Source organism: Oncorhynchus masou, chromosome 13, assembly GCF_036934945.1.
Source record: "Oncorhynchus masou masou isolate Uvic2021 chromosome 13, UVic_Omas_1.1, whole genome shotgun sequence".
Taxonomy (NCBI): Eukaryota; Metazoa; Chordata; class Actinopteri; order Salmoniformes; family Salmonidae; genus Oncorhynchus; species Oncorhynchus masou.
The window spans coordinates 11,065,174-11,088,374 of record NC_088224.1 but is presented as its reverse complement, the minus strand read 5'-3'; the positions used below and the strand labels follow the sequence as shown (position 1 = coordinate 11,088,374).

The following is a 23,201-nucleotide window of genomic DNA, read 5'->3' as shown; positions in this document are numbered from 1 at the left end:
TGTCTCTGGCAGAATGTTCCTCTCTGTCTCTAATAGAATGTTCCTCTCTGTCTCTAATAGAATGTTCCTCTCTGTCTCTAATAGAATGTTCCTCTCTGTCTCTAATAGAATGTTCCTCTCCGTCTCTGTCAGGACCCGGTTACGAACCTGGGTCTCCGGAGTGAGAAACAGTCACTTACCCAACTGAGCCACGAATAGTCAGCAGAACCCAGAAGATGAGGCAGACACAGCAGTACTTAAGATGGTGTATTTAATAAAGTAAAAAGGAGAAGTCCTTCAATACAAAAAATGGCAAATCCAAAAGGTGGTAGGAATAGCACAAAAAAGCCTCAAGAGATACTCGAAAACAAAAACAGAATTCCACAAGAGCATCCACCGGAACGACAAGAATACACAGAACACTAGGGCTGGGTGCTAACATACAAACACAGAGCCCAGAACTGAGGGAAACTAAGGGTTTAAATACAATCAGGGGAAACGAGGCACAGGTGCAAATAATAATGGGGAACAAGGGAAAAAACATAAGGTCAAAAAGCACAATGGGGGCATCTAGTGACCAAAACCCGGAACAACCCTGGCCAAATCCTGACAGTCTCTAATAGAATGTTCCTCTCTGTCTCTAATAGAATGTTCCTCTCTGTCTCTAATAGAATGTTCCTCTCTGTCTCTAATAGAATGTTCCTCTCTGTCTCTGGCAGAATGTTCCTCTCTGTCTCTGACAGAATATTCCTCTCTGTCTCTGACAGAATATTCCTCTCTGTCTCTAATGGAATGTTCCTCTCTGTCTCTAATAGAATGTTCCTCTCTGTCTCTAATAGAATGTTCCTCTCTGTCTCTGACAGAATGTTCCTCTCTGTCTCTAATAGAATGTTCCTCTCTGTCTCTGACAGAATGTTCCTCTCTGTCTCTGACAGAATGTTCCTCTCTGTCTCTGTCAGAATGTTCCTCTCTGTCTCTGACAGAATGTTCCTCTCTGTCTCTAATAGAATGTTCCTCTCTGTCTCTGGCAGAATGTTCCTCTCTGTCTCTGATAGAATGTTCCTCTCTGTCTCTGGCAGAATGTTCCTCTCTGTCTCTGGCAGAATGTTCCTCTCTGTCTCTGACAGAATATTCCTCTCTGTCTCTGACAGAATATTCCTCTCTGTCTCTAATAGAATGTTCCTCTCTGTCTCTAATAGAATGTTCCTCTCTGTCTCTAATAGAATGTTCCTCTCTGTCTCTAATAGAATGTTCCTCTCTGTCTCTAATAGAATGTTCCTCTCTGTCTCTGACAGAATATTCCTCTCTGTCTCTGACAGAATATTCCTCTCTGTCTCTGTCAGAATGTTCCTCTCTGTCTCTAATAGAATGTTCCTCTCTGTCTCTGGCAGAATGTTCCTCTCTGTCTCTGGTAGAATGTTCCTCTCTGTCTCTGGCAGAATGTTCCTCTCTGTCTCTGGCAGAATGTTCCTCTCTGTCTCTGACAGAATATTCCTCTCTATCTCTGACAGAATATTCCTCTCTGTCTCTAATGGAATGTTCCTCTCTGTCTCTAATGGAATGTTCCTCTCTGTCTCTAATAGAATGTTCCTCTCTGTCTCTAATAGAATGTTCCTCTCTGTCTCTGACAGAATATTCCTCTCTGTCTCTAATAGAATGTTCCTCTCTGTCTCTAATAGAATGTTCCTCTCTGTCTCTAATAGAATGTTCCTCTCTGTCTCTAATAGAATGTTCCTCTCTGTCTCTAATAGAATGTTCCTCTCTGTCTCTAATAGAATGTTCCTCTCTGTCTCTAATAGAATGTTCCTCTCTGTCTCTAATAGAATGTTCCTCTCTGTCTCTGACAGAATGTTCCTCTCTGTCTCTAATAGAATGTTCCTCTCTGTCTCTGACAGAATGTTCCTCTCTGTCTCTGACAGAATGTTCCTCTCTGTCTCTGTCAGAATGTTCCTCTGTCTGTTCCATTTTGAGTGATGTCCTCATCATGTTTGTTTCGGTTCTCTTTATGTGCCCTGTCCTTCTCCTTCATCCACTTTTGGTTCCCCCCAAGTCCCAACCCTCAACGTCATTAAAGGCCACACGAAAACAAACGATCACACCCAAATACTTATTTCGTAATAACCCTATAAAACAGTTAGACTGTTACTTATTACTGTAATAACCTATAACACAGTTAGACTGTTACTTATTACTGTAATAACCCTATAAAACAGTCTGACTGTTACTTATTACTGTAATAACCCTATAAAACAGTCTGACTGTTACTTATTACTGTAATAACCCTATAAAACAGTCTGACTGTTACTTATTACTGTAATAACCCTATAAAACAGTCTGACTGTTACTTATTACTGTAATAACCCTATAACACAGTTTGACTGTTACTTATTACTGTAATAACCCTATAACACAGTGTGACTGTTACTTATTACTGTAATAACCCTATAAAACAGTCTGACTGTTACTTATTACTGTAATAACCCTATAAAACAGGTTGACTGTTACTTATTACTGTAATAACCCTATAAAACAGTCTCAGACTGTTACTTATTACTGTAATAACCCTATAAAACAGGTTGACTGTTACTTATTACTGTAATAACCCTATAAAACAGTGTCGGGCTGTTACTTATTACTGTAATAACCCTATAAAACAGTCTCAGACTGTTACTTATTACTGTAATAACCCTATAAAACAGTCTGACTGTTACTTATTACTGTAATAACCCTATAAAACAGTCTGACTGTTACTTATTACTGTAATAACCCTATAAAACAGTGTCGGGCTGTTACTTATTACTGAAATAACCCTATAAAACAGTCTCAGACTGTTACTTATTACTGTAATAACCCTATAAAACAGTCTCGGGCTGTTACTTATTACTGTAATAACCCTATAAAACAGTCTGACTGTTACTTATTACTGTAATAACCCTATAAAACAGTTTCACACTGTCACCCTCCCTCCCTCTATTGCATGTCTAAGTTCCTGTTTCTTTGGAGAGATGTCACAATGGCTTCTATTTTAGCGTTTGGAAAAACAGATTAAGTACTGTATGTAAAAAAATATTTTTATTATATATTTTTTTTTAAATAAGATCATAAGATTTTTATTTTACCTTTATTTAACTAGGCATGTCAGTTAAGAACAAATTCTTATTTACAATGACGGCCTACACTCTTTGAGAACGAACAGTCACCAAAATAAAAACTAAGACAGTCAGGTAGAATCTAAAATTCCCAAAATGTCATGGCATGGGGCCTGTCATGCCAAATAATGTCCCCCAGCCAAAAGGGGGACACTATTTGGCATGACAGGCCCCCAATGATTTAGTTTGAGCAACTCCAGTAGCATAAGTAAAGGATGTTTTATTGTCATATCGGGACAGCTAATACTCAAACTACACGCGACCTGCTGTGCTCTTTTCTCTCTCTCTGTCTCTTTCTCTCTCTTTCTTTCTCCCTCTCTCTCTCTCTTTCTCTCGTTCTCTTTCTCTCTCTCTCTCTCTCTCTCTCTCTCTCTCTCTCTCTCTCTCTCTCTCTCTTCTCTCTCTCGTTCTCTCTCTCTCTTTCTCTCTCTCGTTCTCTTTCTCTCTCTCGTTCTCTTTCTCTCTCTCTCTCGTTCTCTCTCTCTCTCTTTCTCTCTCTCTCTCGTTCTCTCTCTCTCTCTCTCTCTCTCTCTCTCTCTCTCTCTCTCTCTCGTTCTCTCTCTCTCTCGTTCTCTCTCTCTCTCTCTCTCGTTCTCTCTCGTTCTCTCGTTCTCTCGTTCTCTCTCTTTCTCTCTCTCTCTCTATTTATCTCTCTCTCTCTCGTTCTCTCTCGTTCTCTTTCTCTCTTGTTCTCTTGTTCTCTTTCTCTCTCTCTCTCTCTCTCTCTCTCTCTCTCTCTCTCTCTCTCTCTCTCTTTCTCTCTCTCTTTCTCTCATTATCTTTCTCTCTCTCTTTCTCTCTCTTCTCTCGTTCTCTTTCTCTCTCTCTCTCTCTTTCTCTCTCTTTTCTCTCTCTCTCTCTCGTTCTCTCTCTCTCTCTCGTTCTCTCTCTCTCTCTCTCTCTCTCTCTCTCTCTCTCTCTCGTTCTCTCTCTCTCTCTTTCTCTCTCTCGTTCTCTCTCTCTCTTTCTCTCTCTCGTTCTCTCTCTCTCTTTCTCTCTATCGTTCTCTCTCTCTCTCGTTCTCTCTCGTTTTCTCTCTATCTTTTCTCTCTCTCTCTCTCTCTCTCTCTCTCTCTCTCTCTCTCTCTCTCGTTTTCTCTCTCTCTTTTCTCTCTCTCTCTCTCGTTCTCTCTCTCGTTCTCTTTCTCTCTCTCGTTCTCTCTCGTTCTCTCTCTCTCGTTCTCTCTCTCTCGTTCTCTCTCGTTCTCTCTCTCGTTCTCTCTCGTTCTCTCTCTCTCTCTCTCTCTCTCTGTCTCTCACACACACACATTCTGGAGAGTCCCCAGGCTAGTACAGCTGAGTTGTGTTAACATAACACACTACAACACACTTCCTAACCAGATCAAGAGGGGCCTTATTTTTCTTTAGTACTTAGACACCCAGCATCTCATCCAGTCCGACCTACCTGTGGAGAGAGACCAGTCCCTCCTGTGGATCACACCAGTGGGCGTTGACTCACTAGGCTACCTGTTATTAACCACTAGGCTACCTGTTATTAACCACTAGGCTACCTGTTATTAACCACTAGGCTACCTGTTATTAACCACTAGGCTACCTGTTATTAACCACTAGGCTACCTGTTATTAACCACTAGGCTACCTTTTATTAACCACTAGGCTACCTGTTATTAACCACTAGGCTACCTGCCATAACAAAATGTGTAGAATTACAAGAAACAAACTTTAAAACTGGAACATTTTATCTCCACCCCATGGCATAATGTGTAGAATTGCATCGCAAGAAATAAACTTTAAAACTGTAGCATTTTATCTCCGCCCCATGGTAAAAATGTGTAAAAATGTTTGGTCGGAGACAGCGACGCCCACTATGGGCCCTGGTCAAAAGTAGTGCACTATGCAGGGAATAGAGTGCCATTTGGGATGTAAACTTCTGATGAGAGGGATACGTTCTGTGAGTGTGAGTCAGCTAGCTGACCTGGAGCCCTTCACACCGATATCACTCAACAATATCCTTCAATTTCTGTCTCCCTCTCTTCCTCTCTTCCTTAGCTTCCATTCTCCCTTTTCTCTCTCTACCTCTTTCTTTTCCCTTTTAATCATTCACTATTTCTCTCCTCCCTCGTTCGACTGAACCTCCCCACTCTTTCTTTCTATCAATCACTCACTCACTCTCTCTCTCCTCCTCTCCTGCTGTTCTGCAGAGGTTATTGTGGGGGTGCGCAATTTTTATTTTCCCCTGTCCCCTTCCCCCCCACCCTCTCCCTCCTGCCACGCATCATTCTGGCATATTGCAGTTTGCCACTGTGAGCAGCCGGGCACAAACAGCTGCTGAATAGCCCAGCCCAGAGAGACAGTGCCAGAGGGCTCAGAGGTTAAGAAGAGATCAGAGAAGGCTTTGCTGGTGCATCTTATCGTTGATGTGAGATGTGTATATGTAACTTGACTTTGAATGTTACTGGTTATGTGATACTGTAAAGTAGCTGCCTGGTGGTATGGTGTCTCATTCCAATGGTCAGTGTGCATACGTTACATTCTGTCGACTCATACACCCCACACCACCCCACACACCAACCCCCACACCACCCCACACACCAACCCCCACACCACCCCATCTTCAGATCAGAGTGGTAGTAACCATGTTTCATATGTTTAGCCTCAGCAGCATAGTTTGCACTTTGCAGAGGTTGGTACTGTAGTAATTAACCATTGTAACTGTAATGTCAGCACTTTCCATTGCAACAGGGGCCTGTATTTAAATGGGCCGGTTTCCCATCAAATGGTTCTGTACGGCTCGGCTCTCTCTCTCTCTCTACTCCCCCTATCTCTCTGTCTCTCTCTCTCTACTCCCCCTATCTATCTCTCTCTCTTTCTACTCCCCCTATCTCTCTCTCTCTCTCTACTCCCCCTATCTATCTCTCTCTCTCTCTACTCCCCCTATCTATCTCTCTCTCTCTCTACTCCCCCTATCTATCTCTCTCTCTCTCTACTCCCCCTATCGCTCTGTCTCTCTCTCTCTCTACTCCCCCTATCTCTCTCTCTCTACTCCCCCTATATATCTCTCTCTCTCTCTACTCCCCCTATCGCTCTGTCTCTCTCTCTCTCTACTCCCCCTATATATCTCTCTCTCTCTCTACTCCCCCTATCTATATCTCTCTCTCTCTCTCTACTCCCCCTATCTCTCGCTCTCTCTCTCTACTCCCCCTATCACTCTGTCTCTGTCTCTCTCTCTCTACTCCCTCTATCTCTCTCTCTTCCCCCTATATATCTCTCTCTCTACTCCCCCTATATATCTCTCTCTCTCTACTCCCCCTATCTATCTCTCTCTCTACTCCCCCTATATATCTCTCTCTCTCTACTCCCCCTATCTATCTCTCTCTCTCTACTCCCCCTATATATCTCTCTCTCTCTACTCCCCCTATCTATCTCTCTCTCTCTACTCCCTCTATCTCTCTCTCTCTTCCCCCTATCTCTCTCTCTACTCCCCCTATCGCTCTGTCTCTGTCTCTCTCTCTCTACTCCCTCTATCTCTCTCTCTCTTCCCCCTATATATCTCTCTCTCTACTCCCCCTATATATCTCTCTCTCTCTACTCCCCCTATCTATCTCTCTCTCTCTACTCCCCCTATCGCTCTGTCTCTCTCTCTCTACTCCCCCTATCGCTCTGTCTCTCTCTCTCTCTCTACTCCCCCTATCTATCTCTCTCTCTCTCTACTCCCCCTATCGCTCTGTCTCTCTCTCTCTCTACTCCCCCTATATATCTCTCTCTCTCTACTCCCCCTATATCTCTCTCTCTCTCTCTACTCCCCCTATATATCTCTCTCTCTACTCCCCCTATATCTCTCTCTCTACTCCCCCTATCGCTCTGTCTCTCTCTCTACTCCCCCTATCTATCTCTCTCTCTCTCTACTCCCCCTATCGCTCTGTCTCTCTCTCTCTCTCTCTCTCTCTACTCCCCCTATCTATCTCTCTCTCTCTCTACTCCCCCTATATATATCTCTCTCTCTACTCCCCCTACATCTCTCTCTCTCTCTCTCTACTCCCCCTATATCTCTCTCTCTCTCTCTCTCTCTCTACTCCCCGTATCTATCTCTCTCTCTCTCTACTCCCCCTATCGCTCTCTCTCTCTCTCACTCTACTCCCCCTACATCTCTCTCTCTCTCTCTCTACTCCCCCTATATCTCTCTCTCTCTCTCTCTACTCCCCGTATCTATCTCTCTCTCTCTACTCCCCCTATCTATCTCTCTCTCTCTACTCCCCCTATCGCTCTGTCTCTCTCTCTCTCTCTCTCTGTCTCTCTCTCTCTCTCTACTCCCCCTATCTATCTCTCTCTCACTCTACTCCCCCTATTGCTCTCTCTCTCTCTCTCTCTCTCTCTCTCTCTACTCCCCCTATCTATCTCTCTCTCTCTCTACTCCCCCTATCGCTCTGTCTCTCTCTCTCTCTCTCTACTCCCCCTATCTATCTCTCTCTCACTCTACTCCCCCTATCGCTCTCTCTCTCTCTCTCTCTCTCTCTCTCTACTCCCCCTATCTATCTCTCTCTCTCTACTCCCCCTATCTCTCTCTCTCTCTCTCTACTCCCCCTATCTCTCTCTCTCTCTCTACTCCCTCTCTCTCCTCTCTCTCTCTCTCAATTCAATTCAAGGGGCTTTATTGGCATGGGAAACATGTGTTAACATTGCCATCTCTCTCTCTCTCTCTCTCTCTCTCTCTCATTCTCTCTAATCCCCCTCTCTCTCACTCAATCTATTACAAAAAAATCACTGTATTCCCTAACTTCCTTCCCTCTGCCTTTGAATGTGTCTTGTGTGTTTTTGGGAAAGCTGAGCCTGGTCTTCCTTTGAAGATAAGTCAGATGTATTGCACACTGTGTCTGCATCCAAAATGGCACCCTATTCCCTATATAGGCTAGTGCACTACTTTTGACCAGGGCCCATATGGCTCTGGTCCAAAGCAGTGCACTATCATAACAAATAGGGTGCCATATTAGAAACAATGTGTCCCTCTTGCCAGTCCTGTCCCTGTAATGTCTGATGGTGGCGGAGTTTGGCTCTGCAGAATCGAAAGAGGAGGAGGAGGAGGAGTGTGACTGATGTATGTGAATTGGATGAGGAGGAGGAGGAGTGTGACTGATGTGTGTGAATTGGATGAGGAGGAGGAGGAGGAAGAGGAGTGATGATGTGTGTGAATTGGATGAGGAGGAGATGTTAATGTAGGGTAATGAAGAGTTTTGGGATAATGACAGCAGACAGTTCTTCCCAGTGAAGGTGGTCTGGGAGCAGAATGGGATGATGCTAGAGTTTGTTAGCATCACTAGTGCTAGCATCACGTCATCGTACTGGCTTGACAAGAAATGGAGTTAACATGTATAATACTCTCCCAATTGTGTTCTGGGACAGGTGTTAGTAATGTTCAGATAATGTTGATATCAATCGTGTAAATATTCCACTTGAAACAGAAAAGGAGACCCTCTCACTCTAGGAGCTCAGATGCTATTATGTAATAACCTGATGACCAACGTTTCAACAGAGAAGCTGTCTTCATCAAGGTATAATGACAAACACTGTGGGTCACTAGTTTATACAGCATCAAAGAACACACACAGGTGTCTGTAATCATGGCCAGGTGTGGCCTGATATCATACATATTCTACTTGCACAGGTATTTCATATTTTGATATTTTAGGAAATTAAACAAATATCTTGTCTTCTAACTTACTCTTTATGAATGTTTTATCTTTCTTCCAGGTATCTCCTCCACACCAGAGCCTTTGGACAACCAGAATGAAGACAAGAACATAGTGAAGGACCTTCTGACATCAGATGACTCAGCCATCTCAGACCTCTCCCCAGACACGGAGTCCTGTCCCAAAGCAGACCCCTCCACCAAGGCAGACCTCTCCCCAGACACGGAGTCCTGTCCCAAAGCAGACCCCTCCACCAAGGCAGACCCCTCCACCAAGGCAGACCCCTCCACCAAGGCAGACCTCTCCCCAGACACGGAGTCCTGTCCCAAAGCAGACCCCTCCACCAAGGCAGACCCCTCCACCAAGGCAGACCTCTCCACCAAGGCAGACCCCTCCACCAAGGCAGACCCCTCCACCAAGGCAGACCCCTCCACCAAGGCAGACCCCTCCACCAAGGCAGACCCCTCCACCAAGGCAGACCCCTCCACCAAGACAGACCCCTCCACCAAGACAGACCCCTCCACCAAGGCAGACCCCTCCACCAAGACAGACCCCTCCACCAAGACAGACCCCTCCACCAAGACAGACCCCTCCACCAAGGCAGACCCCTCCACCAAGACAGACCCCTCTACCAAGGCAGACCCCTCCACCAAGGCAGACCCCTCCACCAAGGCAGACCCCTCCACCAAGACAGACCCCTCCACCAAGACAGACCCCTCCACCAAGACAGATGCTAGACCAGGCACCCCTGGGTCTGGCACCAGCCCCCATCCCAAAAAAGGAGGTACATCATTCAACATGTGGCCTGTGCGCAGAACAGCTCTGAGACCCACTGAGAGACATACTGTAACCAGGAAGATAAGGAAATTGCATGGGGTTGGACATCCAGTGTGAGGTGTACATTTTGGTAGCTGTTGAAGCTAGTTGTCATGTGAAGGGAGAACCATTCAGGGATTCATGTCTGTGGACTGGTGAAAGGTTTCCCAGACTAGTCTAATGGATCTTCAGCCATTACAGACCCAATCAGACAGATGGCAGTGGGTGAACTACAAATCTTCATTTGTTAGGGGAGTGGTGGACGGTATAGAGGGGGAGGGACGAGGGCCTTGTGTTGGGACAGGACTTCCAGGCTTAGGGAGTTTTCCTAAACCTTCTCCAGCATATCTCTCCAGACACAAAGTTTGTCTCTCCAGACACCAGCCTTGTCTCTCCAGACACCAGGTTTGTCTCTCCAGACACCAGGTTTGTCTCTCCAGACACCAGCCTTGAATCTCCAGACACCAGGTTTGTCTCTCCAGACACCAGGTTTGTCTCTCCAGACTCCAGCCTTGTCTCTCCAGACACCAGCCTTGTCTCTCCAGACACCAGGTTTGTCTCTCCAGACACCAGCCTTGTCTCTCCAGACACCAGGTTTGTCTCTCCAGACTCCAGGGTTGTCTCTCCAGACACCAGGTTTGTCTCTCCAGACACCAGGTTTGTCTCTCCAGACACCAGCCTTGTCTCTCCAGACACCAGGTTTGTCTCTCCAGACACCAGCCTTGTCTCTCCAGACACCAGGTTTGTCTCTCCAGACACCAGGTTTGTCTCTCCAGACACCAGCCTTGTCTCTCCAGACACCAGGTTTGTCTCTCCAGACACCAGGTTTGTCTCTCCAGACACCAGGTTTGTCTCTCCAGACTCCAGGGTTGTCTCTCCAGACTCCAGCCTTGTCTCTCCAGACACCAGGGTTGTCTCTCCAGACACCAGGGTTCTCTCCAGTCTCCAGGGTTGTCTCTCCAGACACCAGGGTTGTCTCTCCAGTCTCCAGGGTTGTCTCTCCAGACACCAGCCTTGTCTCTCCAGACACCAGCCTTGTCTCTCCAGACACCAGGTTTGTCTCTCCAGACTCCAGGGTTGTCTCTCCAGACTCCAGCCTTGTCTCTCCAGACACCAGGGTTGTCTCTCCAGACACCAGGGTTGTCTCTCCAGTCTCCAGGGTTGTCTCTCCAGACACCAGGGTTGTCTCTCCAGTCTCCAGGGTTGTCTCTCCAGACACCAGGGTTGTCTCTCCAGTCTCCAGGGTTGTCTCTCCAGACACCAGGGTTGTCTCTCCAGACACCAGGGTTGTCTCTCCAGTCTTCAGGTTTGTCTCTCCAGACACCAGGTTGGTCTCTCCAGACTCCAGCCCAGGGCTGTGAGACGCCAGTCCTGGCTGAGAGACGCCAGTGCCGGCTGAGAGACGCCAGTGCCGGCTGAGAGACGCCAGTGCCGGCTGAGAGACGCCAGTGCCGGCTGAGAGACGCCAGTGCCGGCTGAGAGACGCCAGTGCCGGCTGAGAGACGCCCGTCCCGGCTGTGAGACGCCAGTCCCGGCTGAGAGACCCCAGTCCCGGCTGTGAGACGCCAGTCCCGGCTGTGAGACGCCAGTCCTGGCTGAGAGACGCCAGTCCTGGCTGAGAGACGCCAGTCCTGGCTGAGAGACGCCAGTCCTGGCTGAGAGACGCCAGTCCTGGCTGTGAGACGCCAGTCCTGGCTGTGAGACGCCAGTCCTGGCTGAGAGACGCCAGTCCTGGCTGTGAGACGCCAGTCCTGGCTGAGAGACGCCAGTCCTGGCTGAGAGACGCCAGTCCCGGCTGAGAGACGCCCGTCCCGGCTGTGAGACGCCCGTCCCGGCTGTGAGACGCCAGTCCCGGCTGTGAGACGCCAGTCCCGGCTGAGAGACAGCAGTCCTGGCTGAGAGACGCCAGTCCTGGCTGAGAGACGCCAGTCCTGGCTGAGAGACGCCCGTCCCGGCTGTGAGACGCCAGTCCCGGCTGAGAGACAGCAGTCCTGGCTGAGAGACGCCAGTCCTGGCTGAGAGACGCCAGTGCCGGCTGAGAGACGCCCGTCCCGGCTGTGAGACGCCCGTCCCGGCTGTGAGACGCCAGTCCCGGCTGAGAGACGCCCGTCCTGGCTGAGAGACAGCAGTCCTGGCTGAGAGACACCAGTCCTGGCTGAGAGACAGCAGTCCTGGCTGAGAGACAGCAGTCCTGGCTGAGAGACAGCAGTCCTGGCTGTGAGACTCCAGTCCCGGCTGAGAGACGCCAGTCCCGGCTGTGAGACGCCAGTCCCGGCTGTGAGACGCCAGTCCCGGCTGTGAGACGCCCATCCCGGCTGAGAGACGCCAGTCCCGGCTGAGAGACGCCAGTCCCGGCTGTGAGACGCCAGTCCTGGCTGAGAGACAGCAGTCCCGGCTGAGAGACAGCAGTCCTGGCTGTGAGACGCCAGTCCTGGCTGAGAGACGCCAGTCCTGGCTGTGAGACGCCAGTCCTGGCTGAGAGACGCCAGTCCTGGCTGTGAGACGCCAGTCCCGGCTGAGAGACGCCAGTCCCGGCTGAGAGACGCCAGTCCCGGCTGTGAGACGCCCGTCCCGGCTGAGAGACGCCAGTCCCGGCTGAGAGACGCCAGTCCCGGCTGTGAGACGCCAGTACAGGAATTCACCCATTGATTGTGGTGGTGGGAGGAAAGAGTTGTTGCTATAGTGACGGAGCTCTTGCTGCAGGGCCCTCTCAGGTTGGCAGAGAAAACGCGGCATACATATGACATAGCATGGGGCTCCAGAAAGGAGACCCAGGGCCCTGTTTCCAATGCAGACATATTTTAGGCCTAGGCTGAAACAGGGTCTGAAATTAATATAAAAATCCTTCATCTTATGTTTGTGTTTATCAAAGAGAATCAGGGAGAACGTTGATAATTGCTGCAGACAGGAAATTCAGAAGAATACATGGCCGCATCCTAAATGGCACCCGATTCCCTATAATGGTGCACAACTTTTGGTCAACGGAAGGGCACTATATATGGAATAAGGTGCCGTTTGGGGCGCACGCATGAATGAATGAGTTCCCTTCTGGTTCAGACAACACTGTGCAACTATTGAGTGAATTACATTATAGCACCGCAGCAGGAGATGTAGCTTCCTGTCCTTCATCGTGAATATACACTACCGTTCAAATGTTTTGGGTCACTTAGAATTAGATTCCGTCTCTCACAGTTGAAGTGTACCTATGATAAAAATTACAGACCTCTACATGCTTTGTCAGTAGGAAACACGGCCGATTTTGCAGGATATCAAATACATGTTCTCCTCACTGTATATACTACCTTTCAAAAGCTTAGGGTCACTTATAACACGTTTTTCTCCATTTAAAATAACATTAAATTGACAGAAATACAGTGTAGACATTGTTAATGTTGTAAATGACTATTGTAGCTAGAAGCGGCTGATTTTTAATGGAATATCTACATAGTCGTACAGAGGCCCATTATCAGCAACCATCACTCCTGTGTTCCAATGGGACCTTGTGTTAGCTAATCCAAGTTTAACATTTTAAAAGGCTAATTGATCATTAAAAAAACATTTAGCAATTATGTTAGCACAGATAAACTGTTGATATGATTAAAGAAGCAATAAAACTGGCCTTCTTTAGACTAGTTGAGTATCTGGAGCATCAGCATTTGTGGGTTCGATTACAGGCTCAAAATGGCCAGAAACAAAGACATTTCTTATGAAACCCATCTGTCTATTCTTGTTCAGAGAAATTAAGGCTATTCCATGTGAGAAATTGCCAAGAAACTGAAGATCTCGTACAGCGCTGTGTACTACTCCCTTCAAAGAACAGAACAAACTGGCTCTAACCAGAATAGAAAGAGGAGTGGGCGGCCCCGGTGCACAACTGAGCAAGAGGACAAGTACATTAGAGTGTCTAGTTTGAGAAACAGACACCTCACAAGTCATCAACTGGCAGCTTCATTAAATAGTACCCACAAAACACCAGTCTCAATGTCAACAGTGAAGAGGCGACTCCGGGATGCTGGCCTTCTGGCAGAGTTCCTCTGTCCAGTGTCTGTATTCTTTTGCCCATCTTAATCTTTAATTTTTATTGGCCAATCTGAGATATGGCTTTTTCTTTGCAACTCTGCCGACAATGCCAGCATCCCGGAGTCGCCTCTTCACTCTTCACTGTTGACGTGATGTTTTGCAGGTACTATTTAATGAAGGGCTTTCTAATTAGCCTTTTAAAATTATAAACTTGTACAGCGTGCCATTGGAACACAGGAGTGATGTTGCGGATCATGGTCCTCTGTTCGTCCATGTAGATATTCCATTAAAATCAGCTGTTTCCAGCTACAATAGTCATTTACAACATTAACAATGTCTACACTGTATTTCTGATCAATTTTATCTTATTTTAATGGGCAAAAAAATGTGCTTTCCTTTCAAAAACAAGGACATTTCTAAGTGACCCCAAACTTTTGAACGGTAGTGTATGTATGACATCACTTCGTAGTTTAGAATTGATGCAGGAATTGTTTCAACTACGTGACCTCTCTCATACTAGTATACTCTACATGACAGGTGTGATCAGCTGTTTGGTATTTTAGGTAAAAATAAATGTATATCTGATGCATAGTTATTTTTTTCTCTGCCTAGATGGGTTGACGACAGAGCAACGACAGAAGCTGGCTAAAGAGCGGAGGGAGGAGAGGGCCAAATACATTGGTAAGCCCTAAAGGAAAATAAGCTATAGAGAAATGTGTTTTCTGTTATCATGTGTGACATGTTGGGCTTGTCTGGTATGGAGGCCAAAGAGACTCAGCTTGTCTTGTCTAGGGAAGCATCCAAAATGGCACCCTATCCCAGGGCCCTGGTCAAAAGTAGTGCACTATAAAGGGAATAGGGTGCCATTTGGGTTCCTGACACAAGGCAGAGATATAGAAGGTATGGAATAAACCAATAGACACTGTAGCCTTCAATATGTTGTATCACACTACCCTCAACTGTCCGCCTGTCTTTAACCATTGGCCTCTCTTACATTGTATTACTCTGTCATGGGGGTTCTGTCATGGGGGTTCTGTCATTGGGGGTTCTGCCATGGGGGTTCTGTCATGGGGGTTCTGTCATGGGGGTTCTGCCATGGGGGTTCTGTCATGGGGGTTCTGTCATGGGGGTTCTGCCATGAGGGTTCTACCATTAGGGGTTCTGCCATGGGGGATCTGCCATGGGGGTTCTGCCATGGGGCTTCTGTTATGGGGGTTCTGCCATGGGGGTTCTACCATTAGGGGTTCTGCCATGGGGGATCTGCCATGGGGGTTCTGTCATGAGGGTTCTGTCATGGGGGTTCTGTTATGGGGGTTCTGCCATGGGGGTTCTGCCATGGGGGTTCTGCCATGGGGGTTCTGTCATGGGGGTTCTGCCATGGGGGTTCTACCATTAGGGGTTCTGCCATGGGGGATCTGCCATGGGGGTTCTGTCATGAGGGTTCTGCCATGGGGGTTCTGTCATGGTGGTTCTTCCATGGGGGTTCTGTCATGGGGGTTCTGTCATGGTGGTTCTGCCATGGGGCTTCTGTTATGGGGGTTCTGCCATGGGGGTTCTACCATTGGGGGTTCTACCATGGGGGTTGTGTCATGGGGGTTCTGCCATGAGGGTTCTACCATTAGGGGTTCTGTCATGAGGGTTCTGCCATGGGGGTTCTGTCATGGGGGTTCTGTCATGGTGGTTCTGTCATGGGGGTTCTGTCATGGGGGTTCTGCCATGGGGGTTCTGTCATGGTGGTTCTGTCAATGGGGTTCTGTTATGGGGGTTCTGTCATGGGGGTTCTGTCATGGGGGGTTCTGCCATGGGGGTTCTGCCATGGGGGTTCTGCCATGGGGCTTCTGTTATGGGGGTTCTGCCATGGGGGTTCTACCATTAGGGATTCTGCCATGGGGGATCTGCCATGGGGGTTCTGTCATGAGGGTTCTGTCATGGGGGTTCTGTTATGGGGGTTCTGCCATGGGGGGTTCTGCCATGGGGGTTCTGCCATGGGGCTTCTGTTATGGGGGTTCTGCCATGGGGGTTCTACCATTAGGGGTTCTGCCATGGGGGATCTGCCATGGGGGTTCTGTCATGAGGGTTCTGCCATGGGGGTTCTGTCATGGTGGTTCTTCCATGGGGGTTCTGTCATGGGGGTTCTGTCATGGTGGTTCTGCCATGGGGCTTCTGTTATGGGGGTTCTGCCATGGGGGTTCTACCATTAGGGGTTCTACCATGGGGGTTCTGTCATGGGGGTTCTGCCATGAGGGTTCTACCATTAGGGGTTCTGTCATGAGGGTTCTGCCATGGGGGTTCTGTCATGGGGGTTCTGTCATGGGGGTTCTGCCATGGGGGTTCTGCCATTGGGGGTTCTGTCATGAGGGTTCTGCCATGGGGGTTCTGTCATGGGGGTTCTGTCATGGTGGTTCTGTCATGGGGGTTTTTCTTTCTAATGATTGATGGATATTGATTATTGCTGTTGTCTTCTCATTTTGCTGCTTCAGAACAGCAAACTCAGCTGCAAGGTAAGGCTACTCTATACGCCACTGTATAAGATCAGCGTTGGTAACATCATTAGTTATCAGCAACAGTCATGCTTTTCTCCACATCTCCGCCTTGTGGTTGGGATGCATTGTATTTTTATTTCTGTCTGCTTCTGAACCGACTTTTCCTTTCTCGTTCATTAATCAGTTTTGTTGCTTTCTGGATGTTGTCCTGTTGTTGTCCACTGGGAACCTTTACAACATCCTGTTTGTCTCTGAGAAGAAGAATGATCAGATAGTTCAGTTATACGAGTTTTCTCTTTCCTGTCTTCATTGTGTGGAGATTTGCCTTTCACCTCATTTGTTCCTGTTCATTATACGTGTTTGCATGTGTACTTTGCATCATTTTGTTGGATCATTGTAAATCAAATCAAATCAAATTTATTTATATAGCCCTTCGTACATCAGCTGATATCTCAAAGTACTGTACAGAAACCCAGCCTAAAACCCCAAACAGCAAGCAATGCAGGTGGAGAAGCACGGTGGCTAGGAAAAACTCCCTAGAAAGGCCAAAACCGAGGAAGAAACCTAGAGAGGAACCAGGCTATGTGGGGTGGCCAGTCCTCTTCTGGCTGTGCCGGGTGGAGATTATAACAGAACATGACCAAGATGTTCAAATGTTCATAGATGACCAGCATGGTCGAATAATAATAAGGCAGAACAGTTGAAACTGGAGCAGCAGAACGGCCAGGTGGACTGGGGACAGCAAGGAGTCATCATGTCAGGTAGTCCTGGGGCATGGTCCTAGGGCTCAGGTCCTCCGAGAGAGAGAAGGAGAGAATTAGAGAACGTACACTTAGATTCACACAGGACACCTAATTGGGCAGGAGAAGTACTCCAGATATAACAAACTGACCCAGCCCCCCGACACATAAACTACTGCAGCATAAATACTGGAGGCTGAGACAGGAGGTGTCAGGAGACACTGTGGCCCCATCCGAGGACACCCCCGGACAGGGCCAAACAGGAAGGATATAACCCCACCCACTTTGCCAAAGCACAGCCCCCACACCACTAGAGGGATATCTTCAACCACCAACTTACCATCCTGATACAAGGCTGAGTATAGCCCACAAAGATCTCCGCCATATCACAACCCAAGGGGGACGCCAACCCAGACAGGATGACCACATCAGTGAATCAACCCACTCAGGTGACGCACCCCTTCCAGGGACGGCATGAGAGGCCCCAGTAAGCCAGCGACTCAGCCCCTGTAATAGGGTTAGAGGCAGAGAATCCCAGTGGAAAGAGGGGAACCGGCCAGGCAGAGACAGCAAGGGCGGTTCGTTGCTCCAGAGCCTTTCCGTTCACCTTCCCACTCCTGGGCCAGACTACACTCAATCATATGACCCACTGAAGAGATGAGTCTTCAGTAAAGACTTAAAGGTTGAGACCGAGTTTGCGTCTCTCACATGGGTAGGCAGACCATTCCATAAAAATGGAGCTCTATAGGAGAAAGCCCTGCCTCCAGCTGTTTGCTTAGAAATTCTAGGGACAATTAGGAGGCCTGCGTCTTGTGACCGTAGCGTACGTGTAGGTATGTACGGCAGGACCAAATCAGAGAGATAGGTAGGAGCAAGCCCATGTAATGCTTTGTAGGTTAACAGTAAAACCTTGAAATCAGCCCTTGCTTTGACAGGAAGCCAGTGTAGGGAGGCTAGCACTGGAGTAATATGATAAAAAAATTTGGTTCTAGTCAGGATTCTAGCAGCCGTATTTAGCACTAACTGAAGTTTATTTAGTGCTTTATCCGGGTAGCCGGAAACCATAAACATACAGTATTGTCTTTCCAGTATAGATTTTTCTTGACTTTATATGTTTTCAGGGTCTATTTTTATGTCAAGGTATTATGTGATCTTATTATCAACTCAGAGACACTTAGTACACTATAATTTCCCCACAGCCTCATTCCATAGCATTGGCTCAAGCCCCTTGTTTGTACACTAAACCCAAAGCCTGTGCAATCAATCCAATCCAAGGTATTCTGTGAGCTTGTTTTCAACTCTACATGCAGTACATCGGATCCCTTAACGATGGCCCAAGCCCCCCCCCCCCCTCTCTCTCCCTGTACGCTGAGGTCAAAGCTTCAGCAACCAACTGACCAATCAGAGGATGTCTCCCACTGAGCCGTCCCATAGTCCCCCTGGGGCGAGGCGTGAAAGATGTGTAGTCATTACTGTGAACTGACCCGCCGGGCCTCTCAGACAGATTCGATGTAATTACTCATTTCATTAGATTCATTATAATCGCCATGCCAACGGAATCATTTCGGAAGCCAACCAATGGAAGAAGCCTTTGCTTTACCTGATAATTCCCTATGGGCCCTGATCAAAAGTAGTGCACTATATAGTGAATAGGGTGTCATTGGCCATAGGACTCTGGTCAAAAGTAGTGCACTAGATAGTGAATAGGGTGCCATTTGGAACAATCTCTCTGTCTGTCTAGATGTAAGATATGAATCTCATATGGACTACAGACTGCAAATGTTTAGATCTCACTTCATTGAGCGTTTATGGTTGGATGTACTACAGTATGTATACTGTATGTTTATGGTTGGATGTACTACAGTATGAATACTGTATGTTTATGGTTGGATGTACTACAGTATGTATACTGTATGTTTATGGTTGGATGTACTACAGTATGTATACTGTATGTTTATGGTTGGATGTACTACAGTATGTATACTGTATGTTTATGGTTGGATATACTACAGTATGTATACTGTATGTTTATGGTTGGATGTACTACAGTATGAATACTGTATGTTTATGGTTGGATGTACTACAGTATGAATACTGTATGTTTATGGTTGGATGTACTACAGTATGTATACTGTATGTTTATGGTTGGATGTACTACAGTATGTATACTGTATGTTTATGGTTGGATGTAGTACAGTATGTATACTGTATGTTTATGGTTGGATGTACTACAGTATGTATACTGTATGTTTATGGTTGGATGTACTACAGTATGTATACTGTATGTTTATGGTTGGATGTACTACAGTATGTATACTGTATGTTTATGGTTGGATGTACTACAGTATGTATACTGTATGTTTATGGTTGGATGTACTACAGTATGAATACTGTATGTTTATGGTTGGATGTACTACAGTATGTATACTGTATGTTTATGGTTGGATGTACTACAGTATGTATACTGTATGTTTATGGTTGGATGTACTACAGTATGTATACTGTATGTTTATGGTTGGATGTACTACAGTATGTATACTGTATGTTTATGGTTGGATGTACTACAGTATGTATACTGTATGTTTATGGTTGGATTTACTACAGTATGTATACTGTATGTTTACGGTTGGATGTACTACAGTATGTATACTGTATGTTTACGGTTGGATATACTACAGTATGTATACTGTATGTTTATGGTTGGATGTACTACAGTATGTATACTGTATGTTTATGGTTGGATGTACTACAGTATGTATACTGTATGTTTATGGTTGGATGTACTACAGTATGAATACTGTATGTTTATGGTTGGATGTACTACAGTATGTATACTGTATGTTTATGGTTGGATGTACTACAGTATGTATACTGTACTGATGATGACATGCTGAGAAAAAAGGAACACATGTTTATCATTCGTCCTCATCCATTGAACCACATATGAGAGAGAACGCACAGTACATTAAACCATGGGGCTGTTATGTAAAGGCCATTGTATATGAAGCTGTTGTAAATGCCATTACAATATGAAAGTGCATGCACTCAATGTATTTAGCCAATGTATTTCTGCCAAACAGATGTACTGAAAATGAATATAATAAGATTTTATTCCACGATGGAGACATGGAGAAAGTGTTGTCTTTGTGGATGGGGGTGCAGACTAGAGTATTCTACCTCTTAACATAGAGAACGGCTCGGGAAGGACTGGTGAACAGAATACAAATTAGGACCTCGTCTTCTAACATCAAACACTCATGTATTTCGTTCAATGTTTTAATATTCCAGAATGAGGATTGCATGCTTTATAAAAGACACCTCACATTCATTTCCCTCCATTCAACACTGAGCTTCATCCAAAAAAACCTCTTCTCACGTATCCTGCCCTTCACCATGCTAGTCTTTAACAGCACATGTGTATTGGAAGTAGGTCCACATGCAGAGGACTGCAAAACAGGAAATGCCACTCTGAGATACAGTACACATGTGACGTGTCTACCTCAGGGGAGGCCCAATGAGCTGAGAGGACACAGCTGGTGCACAGCATGCTGGGAGTTTAAACAAAGACTGTGGAGTGAAACTCAGTATCTGCCAGAGGGCACTAATAAAACGCAGTGGGACACTACTACTACTAATACTGCTGTCTACTACTACTACTACTACTACTGCTGTCTACTACTACTACTGCTGTCTACTACTACTACTACTACTACTGCTGACTACTACTACTACTGCTGTCTACTACTACTACTGCTGACTACTACTACTACTACTACTACTACTACTACTACTACTACTACTACTATTGCTGTCTACTACTACTACTACTACTATTGCTGTCTACTACTACTACTATTGCTACTACTATTGCTGTCTACTACTACTACTACTACTACTACTATTGCTGTCTACTACTACTACTACTACTATTGCTGTCTACTACTACTATTGCTGTCTACTACTACTACTACTACTATTGCTGTCTACTACTACTACTACTACTATTGCTGTCTACTACTATTATTGCTGTCTACTACTACTACTACTACTGCTGTCTACTACTACTACTACTACTATTGCTGTCTACTACTACAACTACTACTACTGTCTACTACTGCTGTCTACTACTACTACTACTGCTGTCTACTACTACTACTACTACTGTCTATTACTACTGTCTACTACTACTGTCTACTACTACTACTGTCTACTACTACTACTACTACTACTGTCTACTACTACTGTCTACTACTACTACTACTACTGCTGTCTACTACTACTGTCTACTACTACTACTGCTGTCTACTACTACTACTGTCTATTACTACTATTGTCTACTACTACTACTAGTACTACTACTACTGTATACTACTACTACTACTACTGTCTAATACTACTACTACTATTACTACTACTACTACTACTACTGTCTAGTACTACTACTACTACTGTCTAGTACTACTACTACTACTACTGTCTAGTACTACTACTACTACTACTGTCTAGTACTACTACTACTACTACTGTCTAGTACTACTACTACTACTACTGCTGCTGCTACTACTACTACTACTATTGCTGTCTACTACTACTACTACTGCTGTCTACTACTACTGCTACTGCTACTAATACTACTACTTGTTGACTGTTATGATGACTGGAGTAGGATTGCAATTAGGCCTATGGGAGGGTGTAAACAACTGTCTTCTTCCCATTCTATTCTTCTACCTTTTCCAAACTGGTTCCTGTACCCGTTGCCTCCCGTTGTCTAGCGACTAAGAAGGCCCAGTGGCTGGAGAAGGAGGAGAAGGCGAGGCGTCTGAGGGAGAGCCAGCTGGAGGAACGTAGGAGGAGGCTGGAGGACCAGAGACTGAAGCTTGAGAAACGCAGGGCCCTCCTGGAAGAGAAACAGAGGCAGAAACTAGAGAAGAACAAGGTGGGGACTGGAGGAGGGTCACCTTCAAGATCTCTCTGTTGCTCAAGTATTGTGTTCAGTTTTATAGGTAGTTTTGTTACAGGCTAGGGGACAACATACTGTACCTAAGTGTATATCTTTGCTAGGTAAAGCTCCGCCTTATATAAGCTTACTGGTCACCATAACAACACCCACCTGTAGCACTCGCTTCAGCAGGTATATCTCACTGGTCATCCCCAACCAACAGCTTATTTGTCCGCCTTTCCTTCCAGTTCTCTGCTGCCAGGTACTGGAACAAACTGCAAAAATCTCCCAAAGTTGGAGACTTATATCTCCCTCACTAACTTTAAGCATCAGCTATCTGAGCAGCTTACCGATCGTTGCAGCTGTACATAGCCCATCTGTAAATAGCCCATCCAACTACAGTGAGGCAAAAAAGTATTTAGTCAGCCACCGATTGTGCAAGTTCTCCCACTTAAAAAGATGAGAGAGGCCTGTAATTTTCATCATAGGTTCACTTCAACTATGACAGACAAAATGAGAAAAAAAAATCAGAAAATCACATTGTAGGATTTTTAATGAATTTATTTGCAAATTATGGTGGAAAATAAGTATTTGGTCACTGTATCTAAGCATTTGATGATTACAAATATAGAAACTCAGCTTTTGCTTTGTGGGGACATGGTCACAGGGTACATACACATAGTGGTTGGAGGTTGTAGAAACATTACACGTTGAGGTCCTCAGTAGCTGTTTGAGTGAGTCAAGGTTTTGTCTCCCTTTTACCCCGCCACAGGAGCGCTACGAGGCGGCCATCAGGAAGTCAACCAAAAAGACCTGGGCTGAGATCCGTCAGCAGAGATGGTCCTGGGCTGGAGGCCTCAACCAGACCTCGCGCAGACAAAGTGAGCAGCACTGGACCCACAAAGAACCACATAGAACCACATATTACTACACAGACCCGAACCAAGTAGGACCCCATGATGTCTCGTACAACTGCTCACACAGTTCCCTCATTGAGCAGCAAAGAACAGGACAGAGACGTTCTAGACTAACTCATGTTGATTTACAGTGTCCTGCAGTTTGGATGTCGTAGGGGTGGGATTGTAATTTGGTTTAGGGGTGGTAAAGTTGTCATCTGAGCACTTTTACAATAGCTAGATGAGTCATTATATAATTCATGTTTACTAACAATATGTTGCCTATGGCTACACTAGATTTGTATTGATCCTTCTCATCTGAACTGTTTCTCAGACTCTAGATTCTAACTGTTCAGTAGAATCCAGATATAGGAGACAGAGGGGAATATGTGGAAGGTGTCATATAAATGTTTCATTAGACTTGCTGTGTGAACTGCAAGGTGTTGAGTTTATCACAGAGCTGTGAGGAACATTCTCAGCGTTCAGTAAGCCAACTGTCTCCTACAGTACACTATGCTGCTCAGTCCAACAATGA

At 46.0% G+C, this 23,201-nt stretch overlaps 1 protein-coding gene across 7 annotated transcripts in view; it reads left to right on the top strand.

Moving 5' to 3' along the window:
• LOC135551729 (MAP7 domain-containing protein 1-like) overlaps positions 1-23,201 on the top strand; it is a 91,920-nt gene that overhangs the window by 35,730 nt on the left and 32,989 nt on the right. For 5 of the 7 annotated variants that reach the window (XM_064982928.1, XM_064982932.1, XM_064982931.1 and 2 more), the window contains exons 2-6: positions 8,834-9,556; positions 14,221-14,289; positions 16,089-16,109; positions 21,604-21,767; positions 22,543-22,651. In XM_064982928.1, the coding sequence (XP_064839000.1) occupies positions 8,834-9,556; positions 14,221-14,289; positions 16,089-16,109; positions 21,604-21,767; positions 22,543-22,651 (1,086 nt within the window). The remainder of the gene's footprint in view (positions 1-8,833; positions 9,557-14,220; positions 14,290-16,088; positions 16,110-21,603; positions 21,768-22,542; positions 22,652-23,201) is intronic. The other 2 variants (XM_064982933.1, XM_064982930.1) reach the window with 1 other exon arrangement.